The following is a 21518-nucleotide window of genomic DNA, read 5'->3' on the forward strand; positions in this document are numbered from 1 at the left end:
AGAAGGACATGAAGAGCCATTGTTGTGGTCCAACAATGAAAACGAGCTTTGAAGTAAAAATTTCGATTAACTGGCCGCTTTCATTTGCCGGTGCCCAACAGAGCACAGGAGGAATGAATAAAAGCAAATCGATGATGGTCGTCACGTGAAACCCCTTGGTTCAGAAACATTAGCCTTTAGAAGCCCTTCCTCATCACCTGCCACATAGATCGGGTCTACGGGGAGGGGGAGTGGCAAGGGACTCAGAGGTACCAACAGGGCCCCAGCGGCCCGGGCACAGGGTGGCAAGGGACTCAGAGGTACCAACAGGACCCCAGCGGCCCGGGCACAGGGTGGCAAGGGACTCAGAGGTACCAACAGGGCCCCAGCGGCCCGGGCACAGGGTGGCAAGGGACTCAGAGGTACCAACAGGGCCCCAGCGGCCCGGGCACAGGGTGGCAAGGGACTCAGAGGTACCAACAGGGCCCCAGCGGCCCGGGCACAGGGTGGCAAGGGACTCAGAGGTACCAACAGGGCCCCAGCGGCCCAGGCTCGCCAGGTGACTTGCAGCTGCCTCATTTGGCTGTCAGTCACAAGCTGCTCACCCCAGACATTTGTCAGAGCTCGCCACGGGCCACAATGGAGAAAAGCAGTATTATTTGAGCTACTGGGAGTTGTTCAGCTTGCATCCGAGGGAAATGAAGAGTCTCCTACAAATAGCTGTCAACAGAATAAAGAAAGCTGTCCCGTCAAATGGAAAAGCTTCTTTTTAACCACTCTGCGTGTGAATCTATGATTTTTGTCACATATTTACCTGGCTTCCTTACAAATAACACCAGGGGGAATGCCTGATGCTTTTGTCCCGGACTTGAGCACCTCAGCATTGCAAACACCCCCGACTCTCCCTGCTGTTCGCAGACAGCCTGTCACCCTCAGCTCCGCCTGCCACCTCTGCGGTGATTGCATCTGATTCTAAAAATAACGCTGCTCCTTCCTACCTGGTGGCTTCGCTGCGGCCTGGGAAAATCCCTGGCGATAGCAGGGATGGGAAGCTTAAACAGAGTGCTCCTGCTCTGAATGACAGCGTGCACTCTGGCCCTGCATCCTCAGGCTCTGCTCCCAGGGGAGGCTGCCAGACACCCAGGCCTACCGACGCTGCTCCCCGCACCTTCGTGCTCTGCCTCCAGGTGAAGCCAGAACGGAAGCTGCCCCTAGAGACAGACAGCAGAGGAAAGCTGTTGTTTCTGTCTTAGGATGTGCAGGCTCTGCTGTTGGCATTTGTTAAATATATGCACTTGGAAGTGCAAGCATCTTTTATCACTTTATTTTCATTTTTACTGAAGCAGAAGAGGGTGGGAGTCGGAGACCGAGACCGTCCAAGGACAGGTTCATGTTCCAACAGGCAGGGCCGGCCCAGGCAGAAGCCAGGCACTTAGAACTCTATCTGGGTCTCACGGACAGGTGACAGGGACCCAACCTGAGTCATCACGTGCCTCTTGCTATGTGTGTGTGGACAGGAAGTTGGATTGGAGACAGAGTCACCTGGACTTAAACAAGGTATTCAGATGTATCAGGTAGCAATTTCAGCCACTGTGCCAAACACCCACCCCTGGAATTTTTAATTAGTTTACCAAGCTGTACTAGTTAAAATAACTTATAGTGTCCTAAATATAGTATGCTGATTCATGTTTCTCATTAGAAACTGACTCCTGCATACAACACCATCCCGAGAGCTTCTCAACTGAAAAGCCAACTCCGTAGGACAGAACTCAGTCTTGCTTTCTTATTGGTTGGTATGCAGAATGCGCTCCGCAGTGCTTAGTGAATGAACACATCTGTGGATGACAGGTTGTTTTGTAAAAGGTAGGACCTCTAGGTAGTGATCTATTGCTGTAACTGAATCGCATGCATCACAGCACAGCTCTGAGCCTCCTGCTCGGCATCTTCTTCAGAAAGGCAGTCACCGTCCTGCCCCATAAATCTACAGATGGCCAACGGGCAGATGAAAACACACGGTTGTCACTGATGACCAGGAAATTGCAAGTTAAGCCCACAACCTGATAATACCACACATCTACTGGAATGGTTAAAATTAAACAACTGACAATATTAAGAGCTGACAGAGTCCTAGGAACCAGAAGTCTCACATACTGCAAATGCAGGAGTGGCACATTGGGAGAACAGCCTGGCAATTCATTAAAAATTAAACAGATGGGGCCCAGCGGCGTGGCCTAGTGGCTAGCTCCTCGCCTTGAATGTGCCGGGATCCCATATGGTCGCTGGTTCTAATCCCGGCAGCTCCACTTCCTCTCTATCTCTCCTCCTCTCTGTATGTCTGACTTTGTAATAAAAATAAAATAAATCTTAAAAAAAATTAAACATCTCCTCTGGTAACTTAAAAAAAAAATTAAACAGATGGTAGCAAACCAGCACTACCTAAGTTCCAAAACTGTTCAAACAGACCCTCAACTCTGGGCATGTGCGTATGTGTGTATAACCGTTTCCAGTTCAAAATGACAGAAAACCTGTTAAAGCTGTGGGCTTTGAAGGGAATGGGATAAAGTGGCCTTGCCTTCAAAATCACAGGCTGCACAGACTGAGCCAGAATTCTGAATCCCCGAGAGCTGCTGCCCCTCTCCCAGGAGTACACGCACCTGTCACTCTTAGGATGTGGGATCCCATACGTGGACACAGGCAGCACTATCCTGACAGACAGCAACGCAGAGGCCGAGGAGCAGCGGGGCAGGAGCAGGAGGGGCACACACAGGTCCTTGGGTCTCAACTGTCCTGTCGGAGTCATATGGCTAGATCATGTCTACCAAAACTCAGACAAGCATACCTCCGAAGGGTACAATGCGCTAAATGTAAATTACATCTCGGTAAACTTGACTTTGAAGTGAAAATCAGAAAAATGGGGCAGTTGGCCACATCTCCCAATGGAGTCTGGCTTGGGCTTTCAGCTTCCTGCTGACTGTCCCAGGCAAGGAGTGGTGTTGGCTTGAGTGACTGCGCTCCCACTAACTCTGTGGAAGGTCTGGTTGAACTCTCAGCTCCAGCTTCAGTCTGCCCCAACCCCGAGTGTCATGAGCATTCAGAGAGTAAGCCAGCACTGGGAGCTCTCTGTCTGTGCTGCCCTCTGTACTGACCTCTGTCTCTCTGCCTCTAAGCAAATCGTTTTTTAATAGTCAGACAATGTGGAGCCAGTACTGTGGTGCTGCACGTTAAAACTTTACCTGCAAAGCCATCATTCCAAATGGATTCCAGTTCGAATCCCAGCTGCACCAGGGAAAGCAGCAGCAGATGGCCCAAGTGCTTGGCTCCTTGGGAGACCCAGAAGAAGCTCTAGGCTTCTGGCTTTGGCCTGGCCCAGGTCTGGCTGTCGCTGCCATCTGGGAAGTGAACCAGTAGATAGAAGATATTTCACTCACTGTCGGTCTGTCTCTCTCTCTCTCTCTCTCTCTCTCTAACTGCATTTCAAATAAATAGAAAAAAAAAAACTTTCTTTTAAAAAAAGGAATCCTGGGGTCCTTGCTGTGCACTGCGTGGGAGACCCAGAAAAGGATCTGGGCTCCTGGCGTCAGATCGGCGCAGCACTGGCCGCTGTGCTCACTTGGGGAGTGAATCATTGGATGGAAGATCTTCCCCTCTGTCTCTCCTCCTCTCTGTATATATATCTGACTCTGCAATAAAAATAAATAAATCTAAAAAAAATCCTATTGAAAGCTAAAAATAAAAGCTAAAAATAAAAGTCAAGCAATGCTTTTCCAGCCATAAAGGAAGAAATTTTAAGAGTCAAGGGTCAGTCTGAGAATCTTAACAAATTAAGCCTAATCAAAATTCACATCCTGTTGCTTCATTTGGGGTTGGGGTGGAGGCAGAGAAGGTGAGGAGCAAAGTAGAGTGAACCAGAGAGAGAGAGAGAAGCCACAGGCATCGCGTGGAGCACAGGCCCGGGGAGTGCAGACACAGCTGCCATCGGTTTCCTGGGGCTTCGAGAAAGCAGCATATGGGCAGAGAAAAGGCAGCAGTTTCTCTCCAGGCTTTCATTTCTGAGTCTGCACAATGATATGTTCTACCTGCTAGACTTCCTCACCAGTCTCCAGCCCCAGTTTCCGGGGACCCCAGAGCCCCCAACAGGTGCCTTCTATTCAGTGGCGCCTCAGCAGCTCCCGCCTGGTAGGCACAAGGAGGCCGCGCCTCGCAGGGCAGGGCAGGGCACACACCTTCCCTGGGGAACCGTGAGCCAGCGTCTCGCTGGGGGTGTGCCCTGGGAAGCTGCCCTCAGGGAAGGGTCACCCTGGCTCTGCTTAGGAAACAACTTCACGCAGCCAGCCCTAAGGAGCCCAGATTCTGGTGTCAAACCAACAGGGACTGGATGCCCTGTCACCTACTACAATGTCGTGGGGCAGGTTTTTAGCCCCCACGAGCCTTGATGTCTTTTCCTCTAAAATGTGATAAAAATGCTTCATACCAGCCTGGTGCAATAGCTTAATGGCTAAATCCTCACTTTGCACACGTAGGATCCCATATGGGTACCAGTTCTATTCCTGGCAGCTCCACTTCCTTTCCAGCTCCCTGCTTGTGGCCTGGGAAAGCAGTAGAGGACGGCCCAAAGCCTTGGGACCCTGTACCCACGTGGAAGAGGCCCCTGGCTCCTGGCTTTGGATTAGCTCAACTCCAGCCCTGAGGCTGTTTGGGGGGTGAACCAGGAAACAGAAGATCTTTCTCTCTGCCTCTCCTTCTGTCTGTAAATCTGCCTTTCCAGAAAAATAAAAATAAAGAAATCTTTAGAAAAGAATCCTCTCTAAAAGGATGCCAAGAGGTTAGAATCACAGTTGATCGGTGTCAAAGAGGAGAGGGGCGGGCGGCGTCAGATCCCTGCCTGGGACACCACACCACCTCTCCGAGGTCTGGCTGAGTTTCCACTATCCCACTGCCAGTGCAACTTCCTGCTCACGCATACTTGGAAGGCAGCGGGCACTGATTCATGCTCCCCATGTGTGAGAGCCGATGGAGTCCGGGGATCTGAGCCTGGCCCAGAGCCTGTTACTGCAGGCAACCAGGGAGTGAATCAGCAGGGGGAAGATCTCCATCTCTCCACTTCTCTATCTTTGAAATAAAGTTAAAATAACTTCAAATTTTTATTTTAAAAAATAACTTCAATGAGGACAACTGGGGAGTGAACCAGTGAATGGAAAATTGTTCTCTCTGTAAACCTGCCTTTCCAATAAAAATAAATGAATAAAAATAAATTTTTAAAAATAAGTCAAATAATAATAAATAAAAGCATGAAACAAATCTTCAAGAAGAAAAGGAGATACATGAACCAGAAGACTAAACACCATGCAGCCCCCGAGGCCAGAGGAGAAGCAAGGTTGCAGAGTGTCTCCTTGGCCCCGAGCAGAGCATGGCTCCTGGGCACATGTGACAGCCGCCACCGGTCCTAGCCCTTCACTGCAGACGCGTGGGAAGAGACGGCAGAGAGCTGGGGTGGCTTCTGAGAAAGCCAGCTTGGGACCAGCCAGCTCCTCCTGCCCACAGATCACCGTCCTGGGAACTCACAGGCCACAAGGCAGAGGAGCAAAGCAAACTGCGCTGGGACAAAACGCGCCTCATCACAGGAGGAAAACACACACAACCGGACAGCACGAGCGGCGTGGGCCCTCTGATCTGCACACACGCCAAAGCGCCGCCCTCCACAGCTGACTCGAGCTTTTGAACACTAAAACAACTAAAGCCAGAAGAAAAAGAAAATCTTCACAGTGACTGCTTAGCAGATTCACATTGACAATGATACTACATATGCATGCAGGCGATTACTCTGTGGAGGAAGTTGAAGCCACATTAATGAGACTGTGGGGGAGTGAATGGCCAACAAAATTAACTACAGTGACTAATGGATGAATGGCAGACCCAGGACGCCGGGCGGGCGTGATCTAGTGTTCCGCTCACAGAACTCCAGCTTAGATCATCCGGCTACGCTTGCAAGTGTCTGTACGTAAGAGCAAAGCTCAAGCCGAGCGCGTCCTTCTCAGGCTCGCGTGGCTCGTGGCAGCACATGTCACTTATTGTCTGCAGAAGCACACCTGCTCGTGACACAAGAGACGTGAGGCCTCCAGACCCCACTTCACAGATCCCATGTCACACCCAGAAGATGGGCAGAAAACGCCCTGCACCCCTCAGGGTGTGAAATGTCACCATTTTCTGTGGCCTATTCACCCACTCACCCCCCCAAAAGCAGGATGTGTCCAGAGACAAACCATCCTGCAGTCACCCACTTGTGATTCCCTGGCGTGTTCCACTCACCACCCCTCACGCACGTCTCACCTCCTCCAGCTTAAACACTCTCCCGACGTGCGGGTGCAGGCAGCCTTGCTGGCAATACTGCAGAGCCGAGCTCAGTCTTTCATAGAGGAGGGGAATGTTGCGGTCTCTGTACAGGTCCAAGGTCATGCCCATGGCTGAGACGTTCTTCAGGAGCAGAAGGTTGGTTGGCAACGAAGCAATGTTTCCTCCAGCAAATCCCAGCACCACGATCCTACCCTCCCAGGCCAGGCTGAGAGGAAAGCAGCGGAAGAAAAGAAGCGATTCAAAGTGGCGTACATGTACACACATCAGAGAGAGAGAGAGAGAGACAGAACGAGAGAGAGATCTCCGACTACTGATTCACTCCCCAAATGCCCACGGCAGCTGGGATGTGTGCAGACCAAGCCAGGAGCCAGGAACTTCACCTGGTCCTCCGGGGGAGCAGCAGGAACCCAGTACTTGGACCAGACTCTGCGGTCACTCAGGCGCACTAGCAAGAAGCTCAATCGGAAGCTGAGGGGGTGCAGCCTCAGGCACTCCAATGGGAAATGCAGGGTCCCACATTTAACCCATTGTGTCCAATGCCCACCCCAAAGGCAGAGACCTAAAAAGGTGTTTGCACAACCACATTATCATATTCACAGCAGACAAGAAGTAGAAGCAATTCAAGTGTCCGGCAATACTCAGACAAACAGCATGTGAATTATACATAGAATGGGATACTACGCAGCCTGAGGAAGGATGGAAAATCTGTCCTATACAATAATGTAGACAAAGTTTGAGGACATATATTCTGCCAAGTGAAAGAAACCAGTCATAAAAAGACAAATACTTAAGACAAAAATAATTCACTTACATGAAGCATCTAAAGTAGTCAAACGCGTGGAAAAGAACTATAGAAAGTTGGAGCAAGGAAACAGGGTTGATGGAGATGAAAGACAAACTATCTCTGGTGATCTTTGCACAACCACTGAAGTGCACACTTAAAATGGAGAAGACGGTAAATTTCATATGATGTGCCTTTAACCACAATTTTAGAAGCAGATTTTTTTCAAAAAGCCCCTCATACAGTGCAGCGCAGCGCAGGGGCCAGCAGGGCCAGAGGAGTGAGGCCATCACTGCCCGCAGGGTACGGAGCTGCTCTCAGAGATGACCACACAGCATCAGGAGCTCGTGTGACAGCTCTGGCTCGTACACGCACGCGCGGGTTAAGCATGCTCACAGCAGCTTGTCAAAAGAAACGTACAGTAACCCCACAGCTGCGAACTGAGTTTGCTATCACAAACTGTCCTTAAGAAACACACAAGGTATCGGGGAGTCCAAGGAACTGGCCAACGTGTTAACAGGGGACCCCCTGAGAACCAAGACTACTGAACGGCCTTAACCACTTTGCAGAAGGAAACTGGGTGTGAACACATAGCATTCCATACGCAGTATTTCCCAACTCACAGTTGGAAGGTTTTGAACTTGAGAAGCAGAAAGAACCAGACAGACGCGTGCATTAAGGAAGGATCATCTGCTTGAGACAGAGACTTGCTTTAGAATTCCTGTAAGTCGTTGTACATCCTTCAAGAATTCTGAATCGTCATCTACAAAACTCACAAAATGTCTGATGCCCTTTCTAAGGAACACAACACAGGCCATGCTGAGCAATGAGTTATAAGAATAACTTGATAAATATATTTGATAGAAAATACCTGTACGTGTGGCTGGGGTTTTTTTTGTTGTTGTTGTTGTTGTTTTTGTTGTTTGTTTTCTTTTACTTCATGCCTTTTTTGTTTAGAATACAAATGAGAGATGGCTGTTTTCCAAACACAATTATCAGGAAGGCAAGAGCAGGGTGAAGTCCAACACCCCTCTGGCCTGGCTGCCCGCTTGCCCCGCATCTCCCAGGCACAATGCAGCGGTGGCCAAACATCAACACCGCCTGCTGTCAGTTCAGGGTCCCTGAATGCCAAGCCCTTCTGTGGGTCAGCTGCTCTGTGCAGTGGGGCATAACCCACCAGATACCGCTAGCCAGGATACAGGGGAAATGGGCCCAGTGAAGTCAGAACATCCCAGAATCCCTGCTTAAAACACAGACTGAGCAGCGTGGGGGTTGGCCCCAGTAAGTCACACCTTGAGCTGTCTGCATGTCACTTTGGAGTGCACGGCTCATGTCCCGGCTCCTTGGTCTGACTCGGCTTCCTGCTACAGCACAGCCTGGGAAGCAGCACCCAGCACAGCTCAAGCGCGTGTGTCCCCGAGACTCGCCCCATGGGAGACCCAGAGCTCCTGACTCCCGATTTCAGCCTGGCCCAGCCCTGACTATTCAGGGTCCTGGGGGAATGAGCCAGCAGGTGACCCCTCTCTCTCGCTCCATCTCCATCTGTCTACCTTTCAAATAGAAGGAAAATAAATAGTAATTTTTTAAAAAAGCAAAATGAGGATCAGTGTGATGCAAGCGTCCCAGTAAATCACCAGTTATTTCTGTTTCAATAAGACAAATCAAGGAAGCAGCCACACAGCTGACTGCCTGAGAAGGCGGCAGATCAGAGGAGCCAGTGCCTGAGAACAGAACTGGGGAGAGGGGAACTGCCCCCCGCAATCCTGACAGCTGAACAATGATCTCCTCGTGAGGCCCCCACATCCATGTATATAAAGTAGTCACGGGGGCCGGTAGAGCCGAATTTAACACATGCATTTGACATTGCCAGCTAAAGCCGGCAGTCATTTTTTGGACATTTTCCAGTTGGGTATTTTGTTTTTGCTATATTTAAGCATTTCCTGATTTTCTCTGCTGCTGTTCCTTTTCACCCACCCACTCAGCTGTTCCCGTTGATGCTGATGCCGACAGGAGAAGTGAACAGCAGAGAAGAGAATGGAGCCAGGCCCGGGAGGCAGGCAGGCAGAGCCCCAACCACCAACCCACGCTGACCAACCACTGCACGCACCTGCGGAGGGCCTGCAGGAAGACCTCTCCCCCCACCATGTCGATGGCCGCGTGCACCCTGCGGTCCCCCACAAGTTTTTTCACTGCCTCTCTCAGGCTGCCCTCAGTGTAGTTCACACTGAACTGGGCACCTCTCTGCATCGCCAGCTTGCACTTCTCGTCACTTCCGGCTGCAGCAATGACCTGCAAAAAACACACAAGGCTTCCAAATATCTGTGTCCTGTCCCCAGAGGGCATCTCCCTGCCTTCCAGCCTGCAACCAATAGGTGTGCCTCAAAGCAACCACGTGACCTTGCTGGCTTGGTGTCAGCCCATTCCCCACACCCATTCTCTCCACGCCTCATGGGCCATGAGGCCCACCTGGACAGGACTACCAGAATCCCTAGCAGATCTAGCTAGGATGTGGTTGAAAAGGCACACAGAAAGCTTCCTCCAAATGCAACTGGAAACCAGCATCTCTCCTGCGCCTACTCCGAGTTCAACAGCGAGGACACAAGCCAGCTGGGAAGCTAAAGGTCAAGACGGCAAGATGGAACAGCATGATGGAATGAGCAAAGAGGGCTCCCGGGGCGCCAGTCCAGATGGAGAGTGCAGAACAGGCTCCCCAAAGGGAAAGCATGAGCCCGTGGCAAGAGTGTGCAGTTGGACAGGTGAGCTCACACCCTGGCTCTGTCGCTTCCTAGCTGTGTTGCCTTAGGCAGACTACTGGGTAAGAACTGGTACTTTCTAGCACTGCTTGTCGGATCCCATCCTAAATACCCAGGGTATATGAAAATCCCATGTCATCACAGCAGCCCAGTGACATACAGAGATCTGAAACACAAAATGATGGAGAAGTGGAGTGAGAGGAAGAGAGAGAAACATCACCCACCTGCTGCTTCGCTTCCCGAATCCCTACAACAGCCCAGGTTGAGCCAAGCCAAAGCCAGGGGCCAGCAACTCCTCCTGCACTCTTGTGTGGGTGGCAGGGATCCAAGAACTGGGGCCGGCACCTTCTGCTTCCCAGGTGTGCTGGCAAGCAGCTGGACTGGAAGAAGAGCTTCCAGGATTCAAACCCACACTCTGGATAGTAGGCAGGCACCCCAAATGGTGGCCTAACCCGCTGTGCCAAAGCACACTATCAACATGTACATATTATTGATAAAGAAACCAAGGCCAATCGGTCACTGCAGCCATTTGGGGAGTGAATCAGCAGATGGAAGATCGATCTGTCTCTCTCTTTCTCTCTCTTTCTGCCTGTCTCTTTCTTTGTAATTCTGCCTTTTAAATAAATAAAATAACCATTTTTAAAAGAAAGGAGAAAAAACAAGGCAGACGAAGTTAAATATCTTTCCCAAAGAAGGCCAAATAGCTAACAGGGGGCACCAGTGGCATTCAAATCCAAATAACCTACTTCCAGAGTGCACACTTCCAACAGTAGCTGCCTACTTCTCAAAGTCTCAGTCATCTCATTGGAAAAGGAAATCATTATATTTCAGAACATAAATGGAGAAGCATCACTGTGGCACAACATGTTAACTCATCAGCCGCAACACCGGCGGCACCATCCGGGCACCAGTTCATGATCCTGGCTGCTCCACTTCCGATCCAGCTTCCTGTTAACGCACCCGGGAAAGCAGCAGAGGCTAGGCCGAGAGCATGGGCCCTTGCACACACGTGGGAGACCCAGATGAAGCTCCTGGCTTCAGCCTGGCCCCGCCCTGCCTGTTGCAGCCATTTGGGGAAATGAGGCAGCAAGTGGAAGACCTCTCTACCCCACCTTTTTCCTCTGTTACTCTACCATATGTGTATGTGTGTGTGTGTGTGTATATATATATATATATAAATGTGTATATATATATATTTTGTTTGCCATATGTATATATATATAAAGTTCTTCCTGCAACCTTGGGACATTCCCTTAAGTCACAGCACTCAGAAGGAAAAATAAATAAATAAATATGCTGAAACCAGAAGAACACTGCAGAGCAGATATCCTTGTTTCCATTCTACAGGTGGACATAGACTCACAGGCCAAGTCTTCGGCCAGGGTCATCCAGAGGGTAGCTGGTAGGACAGCTATGCCAACCTCACGCTTCCTCTTTCCAAAGCCTGCTCTTTTCTGCCCCATCATCACTGCAGAAGAAAGCCATCTCTAAGACTCCACACAAATGGCCTACCTGTGGGGAAATGTGGGGTTTGGAAGGCTCAAAACCAGGTGCTGACAGCCCAGTGCCAGCTCACCACTGGGCACCCACCAGCTCCAACACTGTGGCACAAGGTGACGCTCAGAACTTCCACTCAAGTACCCCTAAGAACATCAGTGCTCTTAAAGGATTCCTCACTCACTTACAGCACTGGAAACGGAGCCACCCTCTTATGCTGCTGGGTGGACCCCTCGGTCAGCTGCAGGTTGGGGAGGACCACTCCCACATAGCACTATGGGACACCGGGCTGGGGCCAGGCCCGTGACTTCACTCCCCACACTAGGTCACAGCGCCTCGCCTTCCTAACCAGGAACTAGGGATAATAAGCACCTGTGCCCTCCATCTCCCAGGAGCAAGGGTGAAATAACTGCTGTGGGAGCACTTGGGAAAACAATAACAAATGTTATCAAAATGTCTTAAACGCCAAGTAGGTGGCATGGTAACGACACTATTTTTGTTTTTTCTCTCTCATGTTTCCATTACTGCTGCTAAAGAAAACACAACTTTTCTTTTTTTTTTAAGAGCAAGAAAGAGAGTTCTCATCCTGCTGGCTCTGCACCCCAGTGCCTACAAGGAGAAACCAGGAGCCAGGGAATCAATCCAGAGGTGGGAGGAACGCAGGAACACAGGAACCCCGAACCTGCCCCCTCTCGGAGCCTGTGCGGGAGGCTGAGGTCAGCGGCCAGAGGCTCGGACCACCGTGCGCTCCACAGCGGAATTCAGGAGTGCCGCCTGCCCTCTCCCACACTGAAATAGCCTCCACCTTCTTTCTTCCTTAATGTAACAGCCCCCAGTCCTGAACGCCCCCACTCCAGCTCAGATGACTTTATGGGAAGTGAATTATTGTCTTTAACCTCTTCTACCCATTTACAGCACATACTGTAACTATCTCCCTGGAAATGTTGGGCATTCAGTGGCTGAGGAAATGAGCCTGATTAGTTCTCACCCCCTGAGAAAAGCCCCAAGACCTCTTTTTTCACATGAAATGTGTTAGTATTCCACACGGAGCCTCCATGCCAAGAACACTGCTTTCAGAACTCACACAGCCTTCCCCGGAGGAACCTAACGTATGAACACAGCGATGCCTCCTGAAGGGGTTCCAGACTGACCCAATTATCTCCAGTAGCCTTCTCAGGGCCCCGCCACAGGTTCCCCAGAGGCTTCTGCCAGCCTGTCCTCACCTTCTCGGTGCCCCCTGCCCCCAGCAGCACCCCCAGCCTGTCCTCACCTTCTCGGTGCCCCCTGCCCCCAGCAACACCCCCAGCCTGTCCTCACCTTCCCAGGGCCCCCTGCCCCCAGCGGACCCCACCCAGCCTGTCCAGAATTGAACTCGGGGCATTTCCCCTGTGTTCCCATCATGACCAGCAACAAACAACTCCACAAGATAACCCAGTTTCCTCCTTCCTACTCCGTGTCTAATAATAACGGAATTCGTTTGTGCAGAGCTCCTCACTGACACGCCACACCCTCCAAGAGGCCCAGCTCACGTGCAGTGTCAGTATGCCCCAGCAGCTGCGGGAAGACGGCGCTCATTCGGAAATGAGAAACCCAGTGCCCTCAGGGGCACAGTCCACTCTGCAGAGTGCTGGCTGGTCACTAAGTTCCTCATTTGGGGAGTGTTTTTCACTTTTTTCCTTCATCACCTGCACTGCCTTGGCTTCCAGCCCCGTCACCCCTGGCTTGAGCCTGCCCTGCAGCCTCCAAACTTCCCCCTCCCCCTGACCCGGCCCTCCCCCTCACCCCTACAGCTACCTGGGAAGGTGTGGAAACACAAAGATGATCAGTCTCCTCCCAAACTGGAATTCTCCGCCCCCCTGTCAGCCCCAGGAGATGTCCGTGCCTTCCGCACTCGCTCTCACCTCCCTAGATTCACCTCCGGCTGTGCTGTCACAGAGATGCTGTCTGCAGCTCCAAGCTAAACACCACGCTGTCCTTACTTCTCCGCCTCCTAACCCCGTCTCCAACCTCTAGCACAGCCTTTGCACCTCCTCCTCAGTTCAGCCGCTACCAGCCTTCCCAAAGTTGCCGGAAGTGTCTACCTTCTCTAGGAAGTCAACCTTCTTCAAGAAGGCCCCCTTCTGTCACCCCCATAGCCTCAGGGTGAGAATCCTAATTCATTATCTGTTAATTCATGCAGTAGTTCTTCAGTGTCCACTATAATGGGCAACCTATATATAATGAGAACTCCTCAATGCCCGCCTTCTTGGGACATGTACCTGCCTGCATGGGGCTTCCAGGTCAGGAAGCAGAGGCACATTGACACAGGCAAAGCAGGAGCCACACACGCAGCGGTGCGGTGCAAACAGGCAGTGTGGGACTCCCTGAGATCACGCATAGGTAAAGGGAGAGAGGACTGACCTAGCCTGAAGGGTAGATGATACTTCTGAAAAAAAAAAATACCATTGGAGTTTAAACGTCAAATGCAGAGGGAAAAAATATCAAAGACAGACAGCAGCTGCTGTGGCACTGGAGTGGGCCAGACCTGTCAAACCCCGGTTGTGGAGAGCTCAAGCAAGCCACGTGCAGGTCTGCTTGCTGCTGCAAGCGCACAAAGCAAGGCTCCATCATCCACCTCGCAGCCGCAGCGCCATGCGCGTGACTGTTTCAATGACTAAATGACTGTTCTGATGTTTGAAAACCGCAGCAATGAGGTTTGAGGTAGAGACTCCCACATGCAAGTACCTTGGCCTGCAGAACATTCGTCGCCACATCGATCACCGCCAGGCCTGTGGCCCCAGCCGCCGCTGTCACCAGGACAGTCTCCCTGTGAGAAAGAGGAGAGCTGTTCCCGAAACCTCGGATCTCACCGACTCGGGACGTCAGAGGAGGAAGAGCGTCGGCCATGCAGCCTTGAGGGGTGGGCTGGCGAGGGGCTCCTCCACCAGTCCCAACAGGGTCCAGTTCATTTGTGTCGGTAGCTTGTCCTCAAGTCAGCAGCAACGGCTCCTTTCCGCCGCCAACCCACTTTAAGCTCAGAAGTTGTAATGTCATGTTCAGGCTTAGACACGGACCCGCTGTAACAGGTGACCAAGTGAGGACCCCTGGTCAGCTACACTCACAGGCTGGGCTCTCGAACGCTCAGTTCTAGGAGGGAGCAACAGGCAGCAAGGGTGGCTTGGCCCTTGCCTCGGCCAAAGTGAACATGAACTGAAGGAAATTGAGCGGTCCCTGTCAGGGAAGGAGCCGGGTCACCCCTCCTGTCCACACAGTGCTTACTGACCCAGGCTGGATCCGGGCCCGATGTTCCAGAGCCATAATAGCAGTGCCATAAGATACAGGCAAAACAGCAGCTTCTTGTAGGGAGACCTTTTCTGGAATTTTCCACACGGTCTACAAAAAGAGATGGCAGTGACTGAGGCACCAAGCACAGGAACCTGGCCACGGAGGCCGCTGAGAGGAAGATGGGCTGAGTCGCAGATCAGGAAGGGAACACCTGTCTGCAGCCAAGCCCAGGGAAAGGCAAAGCCAAGCAGGCCACAGTGGAGCTGGGGAGTTCAAAACTCGTGGCTGCTGATTCAGCTGTATGGTAAGCATGGTAAGTGAACTTGACCCCTATATAGTTGGGGGGGGAGGTGAACTGTGGACCACGAGGGGGAACCGTTCGCATCTTCCGCATCCATGCCAGTCCCCACCCCAGCTGGCTCTATTCCCAGGGCTATCTCTTTCACTAACTGTGTGGGAGAAAAGCCCATTACGTCCAGCTCAGTGCCCCCAAACCAGTTTTTCTACCAAAAGTACTGATCTATAGGCCAACTGGAAGGCCAGCTAGTTGGTCAGCGACTGAGAACAGCAAATGTCCTTCCTCATTCAGGCACTCAACAAAGCTCTGTGCGAGGCTGTCACACCAGAAAGAGAGGACTCCCACATCCAGAAGTGCATGAATGAGAAATAAGATGCAGCCAGAAAAGCACAAACAGGGAGAGAAGGAGGGATCGGGATTTGGGGGAAAGGAAGAGGATTTAAAGAGAGAGCCGCTGCAAGCGTTAACTGTGAGAGGAAGCGATACCTTCTGATCAGTGATGCATTCTTCAGCCATTGCATTAAAGTTAATCATGCCAATAACTCGATCGCCCTGGAGGAGAAACAGCATCGAAGATGCATTTAAATGCATGGTCTTGCGTTGCCCTCTTCCCAAACTAATCAAAAAAGAAAGCAAAGACACATCTCTGTCCCACCACAAGACGGATTTGGTCTTTCTTTCCATTAGGAGTCAGTGCTCAGTAAATTAAACAGCAGGGTGCCGTGCCAATCAGAGCACAGCTGAGAGGACAAGCCAGCATACGGCCGATAGGAATTAGCACCCCAGTGTTCATTTCTTTCACAAGGTGCTCAGCCTCGAGAATTCTCTGTCTTCTTGGCAACTAGGCCAAGGTGCTGTCTTGTATTCATAATAAGTAGAATGAAGCCAGGCACTTGCACCAGACCCCTCCTCCCACCCCAGTTCAGAATTCGCTTCTTCCCCTTCCACCTGGCTTGCCCTTTGGTGTCTGCTGGCCATGGCCATGAGAGGCAAGAGCTCTGGGCTGCAGGGGAGGTGAGCCGCCTTAGATCGCAGCTCACTTACCTCCTTGACGGAGCTAACATCTGGGCCTGTCTCCAACACCGTCCCAGAAAACTCCAATCCTAAAACAGATGGTTAAAAGTCAGGCTTCCGCAAAGCCCAGCCCTGTGCAGTCAAGAAGACTGGCCAGCATGCCAGCCCATCAACCTTTTGGAACTCGGATGGTTTGAGTGCCACTCACCCCCTTGCCCCCCTAATCTCTACCTCACACACATACACACAGCTCGTCAGGAGGGCGAGGGCATGCTACCCAAAGCACAGCAGCACATCCCGCAAAGCTACCGCAGACTCATCCTCAGCAACACAGCCCCAAGAAGCCCAAGGGCCCAGGGCGCCTTTGCCGCATCACTGCGACTGGGACCCCTCTGGCACCCCAGTTCCCACATGGCCACATCTCCTCTGTAGCCCCTGAGGCCCTCTGCTGTGTTGTCGGCCCTCTCCTCTTACGCCTCCCACCCTGCTGAAGGTAGCGATCATGCATTTCCTCTACAGCTGCCAGGGGCAAGAACCGAGCTGCCTATGACAGCTTCCAGCTATCCAGCATTTCAGCAAATGCAGTCAGAAAGACATGGTTCCATCCACTGAGACACAACTAAACACCCTAAGATCAAAACACAGCAATGGTTTCACGATCATTTTGTGTGTGTGTGTGTGTGTGTGTGTGTGTGTGTGTGTATGTGTATACACACACATATATACATATACACTTATATAAAATATGCTGTATACATATTTATATGAAAGGAATGTACACACTAAGCTATATTTCTATCTCATCGAGCAAATTTTGACAGTTCAAGCTAGTCGTTAGTCCGTCTAGTTGGGAACTAAAAGTCATCAGATTGAACATGATGGAAATGAGTTCTTCTGGAATCAGGGCCTCTTGTGGAATGTGTTTAGGAGGCTGGAAGCTCTAGCTGGTAACAGATGTTTGCGATCCCTCAGTGAAAAAACAAAATTGAGACAGTATCAAGGAATGTGAGCAGGTGATCAGGGCCAGCGGTGATCGCGCTGGAGAGGATTCTGGGGCACACCCAGCTGCTCAGGTATTCATCCTGAAGACTCGCCAGGCATCTCCACATCCTGCAAGCAAGCGCCAGCTGGAGGGCTTTAGAGCTCTGCAAGGCGGGCAGAGAACAGACCTCAAAGAATTCACAGTCCAGAAATTCTAATTAAGACGAGATCAACATATCAAGTAGAAACATCACGGATGGCAAGCAAATGCCACGCGTGGTGCCTGAGAGGAAGAGCACGCTTGTGGAAACTCCCAGCTCCCCTGTTCCTGCTGCAGCTCACGGGGCATCCCGTACTCACCGGGTGTGAAGGGAACAGGGGGCTTTTCCTGATACTGCCCCCGGCAGACCAAGAGGTCAACAAAGTTAACCCCGCAGAAATGGACATCCACTCTGACCTGCAAAGAAAGCACAGCATCCCAGCCGAGCGGTCCGCATCCATGGAGACAGAGCTCATCCCACGAACCCAGAACATGTACGGAGGGAGTCTGCCCTCGCGCATGGGACAGCACGCAGACGGTAGCCAAGCACTAATGCAGAGGCATGCGTTAAGCTACGACTGCAGCACGGAGTGTCAGACAGAGCTGTGCTGCAGGGGCACACCACGGGAGCACTGGACCTCCTCTTCGGAGAATTTTAAAAAGCTAAGAACCCTGTACAACATCATGACGTTTTACCAGTCTTTGTCTTACTGGGTTTTTGTTGTTTTTTTGTTCTGCACAATGGTATCTAATGTTGACAAAAGTAAACAAAAAATGTTTTTGAAGTATACAGAGTATTATAGCTTTGGGAATCTGTAGACACATTGGAAGATCGCTATTTACAAATAAAACATTTCCCATCTAGTTAAAAAAAAAAAAAAGGAAATGTAACACTTGAACTAATAGTAATTAAAAGTTCACTGTTCAAAATAGAAAGGTAAAGGTTTATGCCAACAAAAGCGATGACAGAGGCCAGGGCCATGCAGCAGGGAGTCGAAGCACAGAGAAGGTATCAGGGAGCCTGCCTGGGGGCCACAGCACCCAGCACGTGTCACATACCCAAGACCCTGGCCTGCACACGGGCAGCAAGGCGAAGCCATCAGCGGGCATCAGAGGGGAGCAGGATGGGGGCCCTGGATCCCTGCCTCTGTGTCCCACGACCGTGCTACTACTGCTCCCCCAAAGCAGCAGGTGCACAGGATCCAATCCTACAGTCCCGGCCCACCAGGATTAGTAACACCGGGCCAACCGGCCCAGATTCAAACCAGACCTGCTGAATCACCAACTCTGGGCACAGAGCCCAGAGACCAGGGAGACCAGGCCTGGGTGACGCCAGTACATCTACAGAAACTACGGTTGTAGTGGCCCGGCAGCCCCTCCGAGTGCTGGAATCACGATGAAGAGCCATATCTGTTGCTTAGCTTGAATACAGAGATTGTGTGTCACTGGGAAGACATTTTCATCTGCACAATTCATTCCTCCAAACAATTGTTGAAGCATGTGCCACATGCCAGGCGACATCCCAACTACAGGATGTAATGTCCTCAAAAAGAAATTCACAGAGCCACAGCCTTCCGGAACTCTCTCCCTGGACGGCCATGTCTGGACAAAGCAGGAAAGACACACGGCTGTGCGTGTTCTGTGTCTGGCACAGCAGTTGGTGACAAGTGTAGGGTGCACACGAGCTCTCTAGCCACGCCACCTTGACTCGAGTCCCAGCCAAGAGGAATGTCTTTCAGCAGCTCCTCACTCCCCGCTGGAGGTAGCCGCACTGCCAAGCGCTCACCTGCCACAGAGACCGCGTCCCTGCAGTTCCCGCTTCAGGACAAGCTGGGATTCTGCCTCCCACCTGTGGCCCCCAGCACCGAGGCTCCAGCTTCAGAGGTGAGGCCAAGGTGACTTTTCGGGGTGGGGGGCTCACTGGTTGCCCCAAGCTCATCCTTTCCCATGGCTGCAGGCAGGGCACCACCTGCACTTCCCGTGGAAAGAGGGCTGTCTGGAGTCAGGTGCAGGGTCCATTTGTCTGCAGGGGTTTCTGCTGAGTCACGTGCAAATAGCAGTTCCCTGTTTCTAAGGCAACAGATCTGGAGCTTTCAGAAGGAGGCCTACAAGTGTGTATGGGCGCGGGGGGGGGGGGGCACACCCGGTATTCTTAATCTTTTTGCGAACCCTAAAGGGACACTGGCTTCCCAACCTGGACCTAACGGTACCCCAATCTTCGGGTCGCCCCCTAGCTTGAGAACTGGGAACACGATTCAGCAAGGAAGTCAGCGGGCTGCGTAGGGTGAAGCCGACTTGGAGAGAAAAGTGGGGGTGCAGGGGATACAATCACCCTACCTCGTGAGGACGGACGGGGCGAGGTGCCACCTCTTTAATAGCCAGGGGCTGGTTCAGCTCGGCGCAAACCGCGGCGCGGTAGTGCCGTCCCACAGCCTGCCCGGCTGTCCTGCAACGGGAAACAGGGGCCGGAGTCACTCGGGTTGTCCTTCCCGGCGCAGGGCAGGCTGCCTTGGGGCGCTCAGGGCAGAGTGGAAGTTGCACCTGCTTAGCCATGGCCGGGAAAGGTACCGTCTGCACACCGTCGCCGCCATGGCCCTGGGTCGCCGGGGCGCGTGGTCAGTGTGGCCGGAAAGGCTGGACAGCGCGGGTCACGCCCCGGGGAGAGCGGAAAGGCCACCGGGCCCGCGCCCGGGAGTACCTGGGAGCGACGGGTCAACTCCCCGAGCCTGGCGCAGGGCCACCCTGGCTGGGCTTGGCGCAGGGCCACCCGGGCAGGGCCACCCAGGCAGGGCCTGACGCAGGGGCGTGCACCCCCGAGGTAACTGACTCCACCCCTGAGTCCCCGGACGTGGAGTCCACTGGCCCGACAAACGCTGTATGTGCTAAATCCTAGGTGAAAGGGTTCACTCCCCAGATGGCCGCAGTGGCCAGAACTGAGCTGATCCGAAGCCTGGAGCGTCCGCAAGGTCTTCCAGGTGGGTACAAGTGCCCAAAGACTTGAGCCATCCTCCATTGCTTTCCCAGACCATAAGCAGGGAGCTGGGTCGGAGGAAGTGGAGCAGAGTTAATTTGAACCGCCACTGCCCCAGCCCATACAGAAAGCTTTAATGTCTGCATGGAGACACCTTGCCGGAGTCCAGTTCGTGTCCCAGTGACCTCACATGAACAGGATCATTTACGCTAACCCTGTGCCATCACTAGTGAGGCGATGCTGAAGTACGTCACATAAAACCCCTCCCTGGAGTCAGACCAGAACCTGCTGGTTTTCATGTTCTCAATGACCCCCGCATGCCTGGCACTCAGCAGATGACTTGGGAAATGTTGACTCAACGACCACATAAGCCCTAGATGCACACGCACGCGCTGGAACGGACAACAGTAATGTCATCTGGGAGGTATTGTAGCCGACGCCTGTTGCAACAGCATTCTAAGATGTTGCCAGCATTCTAAGAGGCGGCATGATTCAGCGGACAGGTAGCATTTAAAGACAGCGTGATGTCTGAGGTTATCTCCAGCAGGGTGCTGGTCTGCAGCTCGGGCCCAGCCCTCCCACCTATCCATGTGGCTTTGAGGTGGAGTCTTGATGGCTGTTGGCCGCCTCCTAAATGAGCACTTCCCGAAAGAGAGCCCACGGGGAGGATAACCCCAGGCTACTCAATGCCACTTCTTTGGGTAAATCTATATTTATTTACGTGACAGGCAGAGTGACAGAGAGATTCATTTTCTATCTGCTCGTTTATTTTCGAAATGACAGCAACAGCCTAATGTGGCCAATGCCAGGAGCCAGGAACTGCCCCAAAACTCCTCAGCTGCCATTAGCAAGGAGTTAACCAGCCAACATTCCAAGGGACACTTTAACCCTCTGTGCCACAACACCCTCCTCTGTTTCTATATCTAAAAATAAAATTATTCTTATTGGAAAGGCAGATCAGATTTACAGAGATAAGGAGAGACAGAAAAAAAGATTTCCATCCATTGGTTCACCCCCTAAATGACCCTAACAGCCAGAGCTGAGCCTATCTGAAGCCAGGAGCCAGTAACCTTCTCCGGGTGCCTCCAGCATGTACAGGGTTCCGAGGCTTTGGGCCGTCCGCCACTGCTTTCTCAGGGGCAGCCAGGAGATGAAGCGGTGCCCATATGGCACTTGCAAGGTAGGGAGTTAGCCATTGAGCTATCCCACTGGACCCTCTGTTCTAGGACAGAGACGATATGCCAAGCTAGCAAACGACCTGGAAGGCATGACCAGAAATGGAATAAGCTAAAATGAAGTCAGCATGAGCTCCTGACATAATGCCCTAAGTGGCCTTCAGTGGGAAAGCTGAGGACCTGCTCCCCAGGCAAGGCTTTGCAGTGAGAGCAGGAACTGTGGGGGAGCCCCAGCACCTCCATAATCAGAATGAACATTCCAGCTGCCAGACACGGGCAGCCAGAGACGTCAGGTTTGACAAGTATGAAATTAGGACTGATCTAAAAGTGAAATGAGTTATTCTATAAAATACTGAGATTCTACATGATCCAAAGGTATCAGTATGAGCAAAGTAGAAACAAAACACATCTTTA

The 21518-nt window shown here is 52.0% G+C and overlaps 1 protein-coding gene across 5 annotated transcripts in view; it reads right to left on the reverse strand.

The window, feature by feature from the left end:
- Window positions 1-19590, reverse strand: part of LOC101530652 (quinone oxidoreductase-like protein 2) — a 22893-nt gene extending 3303 nt beyond the window's left edge. Inside the window, exons 1-9 of one of the 5 annotated variants that reach the window (XM_058660713.1) lie at window positions 19500-19590; window positions 19296-19404; window positions 17279-17375; window positions 15968-16026; window positions 15410-15475; window positions 14624-14733; window positions 14086-14167; window positions 9219-9400; window positions 6307-6535 (exon numbers count right to left, since the gene is read on the reverse strand). In XM_058660713.1, coding sequence (XP_058516696.1) covers window positions 6307-6535; window positions 9219-9400; window positions 14086-14167; window positions 14624-14733; window positions 15410-15475; window positions 15968-16026; window positions 17279-17375; window positions 19296-19404; window positions 19500-19549 — 984 coding nt within the window. In that variant the 5' untranslated portion in view covers window positions 19550-19590. Of the gene's footprint in view, window positions 1-6306; window positions 6536-9218; window positions 9401-14085; window positions 14168-14623; window positions 14734-15409; window positions 15476-15967; window positions 16027-17278; window positions 17376-19295 lie in introns of those variants that run through there. The other 4 variants (XM_058660712.1, XM_058660716.1, XM_058660714.1 and 1 more) reach the window with 4 other exon arrangements.
- Between the last annotated feature and the right edge of the window lie 1928 nt (window positions 19591-21518).

The sequence above is a fragment of the Ochotona princeps genome, chromosome 2, assembly GCF_030435755.1.
Source record: "Ochotona princeps isolate mOchPri1 chromosome 2, mOchPri1.hap1, whole genome shotgun sequence".
In the NCBI taxonomy this organism is placed as follows: domain Eukaryota; kingdom Metazoa; phylum Chordata; class Mammalia; order Lagomorpha; family Ochotonidae; genus Ochotona; species Ochotona princeps.